Source organism: Atta cephalotes, assembly GCF_000143395.1.
Source record: "Atta cephalotes unplaced genomic scaffold scaffold01532, whole genome shotgun sequence".
In the NCBI taxonomy this organism is placed as follows: domain Eukaryota; kingdom Metazoa; phylum Arthropoda; class Insecta; order Hymenoptera; family Formicidae; genus Atta; species Atta cephalotes.
The window spans coordinates 1-2,831 of NW_012131596.1; the positions used below are offsets into that span (position 1 = coordinate 1).

The following is a 2,831-nucleotide window of genomic DNA, read 5'->3' on the forward strand; positions in this document are numbered from 1 at the left end:
TCGATCATGGTTCGATAAAATAACTGTTACGACTTACTTAAAATAAAAAATTTAATATAAGTTTTAGAAGCTTATTTAAAAGAAAATCGTAGGAATCGATAAAAAACTACTTATTTAAAATAAAAAATATTAAACAGATTGGGAGAAACTTATAATAATTATTTAATACACTAAATAAGAAATAAAATGTAGTTATTTAAATTAGTAAATACTTAATGATTCTTTTGTATTTTTTATTTAAAATATATAACTTTTATTTATAACCCTTAGTATACATTTTAGTTTTGGATACCCTTATTATAATGTTGGTTCATTCGTGTTCTGGATTAATTTTTATTACTTTTACAAGTGTATAAAAATTATTAAACGATTTTTTTATATTTTCACATCTTTAGAAAATATTTGTAAAATTTATAACAAATATTTATAATAAATTGTATATGTTTTTTATAATAATAAATCAGGTGCTGTTGATGAAAGTAAGTCGCTGAAATCGCTAAAATAAATCTATCAAATTAATAAAGACTTCAGCGATTTATCTCCAACAGGAGTATTGAAGAAAAATGGATATTACTGTGTAGTTTACATCCATTTCTTTAGTGAGCAGTTGTGCGCGGGGAAGGGCATTTTTGCGTTTATTTTAGAGCAGATACTCGGGCTTCCAGGAGAAATTATCATTAGGTATCATCGAATTGATTATCATCGAAATTAATTAAATCTCAATGGCTCAAACACAACAATTTGTATCTAATTGTATCTTCTGTAAAATTATTAGAAACGAAGAATCTGGTGAAAAAATTTATGAGGTACTAACCTCCAAAGGTTAGGAGACTAACCTCCAAATTATTTGTATTTGACAGATATAATTTGTACACATGCATATAAATGTATCTAATATATAAATGTGTGAGTGTATATAACATGCATAAACTTATGTTTTTGTTACTAGGATGAAGATGTCACATGCATTAAAGATATTAATCCAGTGTCTACACATCATTATTTAATAATACCGAATAAACATATACCCAATGCAAAAACACTTCAACCTGAAGATTCTGAACTTTGTAAGTATTATAGACTTATCTCTTTTAATGTATTTAAGTTGATTTTTATTAAATAATTATGTAAATCGACAATATTGCTTTGTTTAATACCTTTTAGAACCATTGATCAAATATTTGTATTTGATATACACAAGTTGAATCAGCTTTTTACCATATGACAAACTAATTGACTACACACGTTATAATTCAATTAGATATGAAGTCGATAATTTTCTCATAGGGTAAAAAGTTGGTTTAATGATTCTGATTCACCCTGTATATGTATACTTATTCCAAAATATGTATGAAAGTTTTTCTATCTCTTAAGCCTATGATGCATTTTTTCCTGCAAGGTTGCTTATTACTGACATTCTTGCTAGCTGCTATACTGGAAATTGTATGGCTATGCCATGGTATGGTAGCCTGCTGGTTACGCTGTTGATTGGTCTGTTAGATTTTCTTGTTAGGCCAAGTATTATTTTTCTTTCATGATTTTGTGGCTCATTATGACAATCAATCAATGTGCAGTTTTAGATCATATGATCAAAGTATTCTCTTTGCAATAAAAGGGTCAGCAGTACTTTTATGTTAATATGTCATAGTAGTAACTACTCTACTTCCAAGGAACAGTCAGAGTTTCCCTTTGTATTCTGTGTAAAAAAAATGTTCAGAATATAAAATAGAGATGTGAAACAATAAAAAAATTTTTTTAATTTTTCACAACTGTTTTAGTAGAAGAAAATTAGTACTGGCATGAAAGACCTACAGTGTAGATGATGATAGTGAAAAACAATGATGCATACAAAGTGCTAAGATGTCATACGCTAATCAGAGGGCTGTATATTAGCATCTTATAATATTACTTAAGATGGTCTTAAAATAAGAATTAATAAATTATGAATACCTTATGTTTTATTTGGATAAATATCTTCTGTCAAACAAAACATCTGCTCAGCTAGCACGAAAACTCGCACCGTCTAAATTAGCCAATAGCATTACCAGTGTCGCTGCCAATACGACAGTAAGCAGTTCCAGCTAGTAATCTTGAAGTAAAAAAGCATCGTGTGTTGCAAGCTTTATTCCTGTTCTAATATTATATGTTTTTTCCAATTTAGCAATTGATTATTGATCTTTCTGTTTTTCTTTAATTACATCTGAATTTCAGTCAACAAGATTGTTGCTGCAGTAGACGTTATCTCCGAAAAAATGAATCTTGATCCTGCATCTACGCGAACAGGATTTCATTGGCCACCATTTAATACCGTTCATCATTTACATTTACATGTTATTTCGCCAATAGAGAAAATGAATGGTATAAGAAAGTTGATGTTCCCCAATCCCAATAACTATTGGTTTGTGAGCGTAAGTATAAAAATTATTAGATTAATACTATGGAAGATAAATTTTTGTTATACGTATTCTCTTTTTGCAGACAGACTATGTGAAATCTCGCTTAGAAAATAATAAAAATAGAGCAATATAGTTTTACTTTGTTACTTACCTTCTTGGTACGAATTAAAATTTTGTGTAATTTATCACGGAACGTTGGATGTGATTGCGGGTAAAAATATTTATTATATATAGAATATAACAAAGATTATATGTTTATTGAGGATTAAGAGAGATAATATTACAATTTCGTATTACATTAAATCATATATATCTTATATATCTTATATATATCTTATATATATATATGTATCTTGCATAATATATATATATATATATATATATATATATATATTTATTTTTAGTTTAGTTGTACTTAATTTTAATTTTAAGTTT

General features: G+C 27.3%; 1 protein-coding gene across 1 annotated transcript; it reads left to right on the forward strand.

The window, feature by feature from the left end:
• Positions 1–629: 629 nt before the first annotated feature.
• On the forward strand, positions 630–2,529 carry LOC105625434 (histidine triad nucleotide-binding protein 3-like). The gene is made up of 4 exons (XM_012206763.1): positions 630–806; positions 950–1,067; positions 2,212–2,408; positions 2,479–2,529. The coding sequence occupies exons 1-4, from the start codon at positions 723–725 to the stop codon at positions 2,527–2,529; spliced, it is 450 nt and encodes a 149-aa protein (XP_012062153.1). The 5' UTR covers positions 630–722.
• The last annotated feature ends 302 nt before the right edge of the window (positions 2,530–2,831 follow it).

What these genes read in the sequence shown, in the direction of transcription:
- LOC105625434 (XM_012206763.1), top strand. Translation starts at nt 723, where the DNA reads ATGGCTCAAACACAACAATTTGTATCTAATTGTATCTTCTGTAAAATT. An exon ending in ACCTGAAGATTCTGAACTTT is followed by an intron (nt 1,068 to 2,211) that starts GTAAGTATTATA and finishes TCTGAATTTCAG; the next exon opens with TCAACAAGATTGTTGCTGCA. An exon ending in ATAACTATTGGTTTGTGAGC is followed by an intron (nt 2,409 to 2,478) that starts GTAAGTATAAAA and finishes CTCTTTTTGCAG; the next exon opens with ACAGACTATGTGAAATCTCG.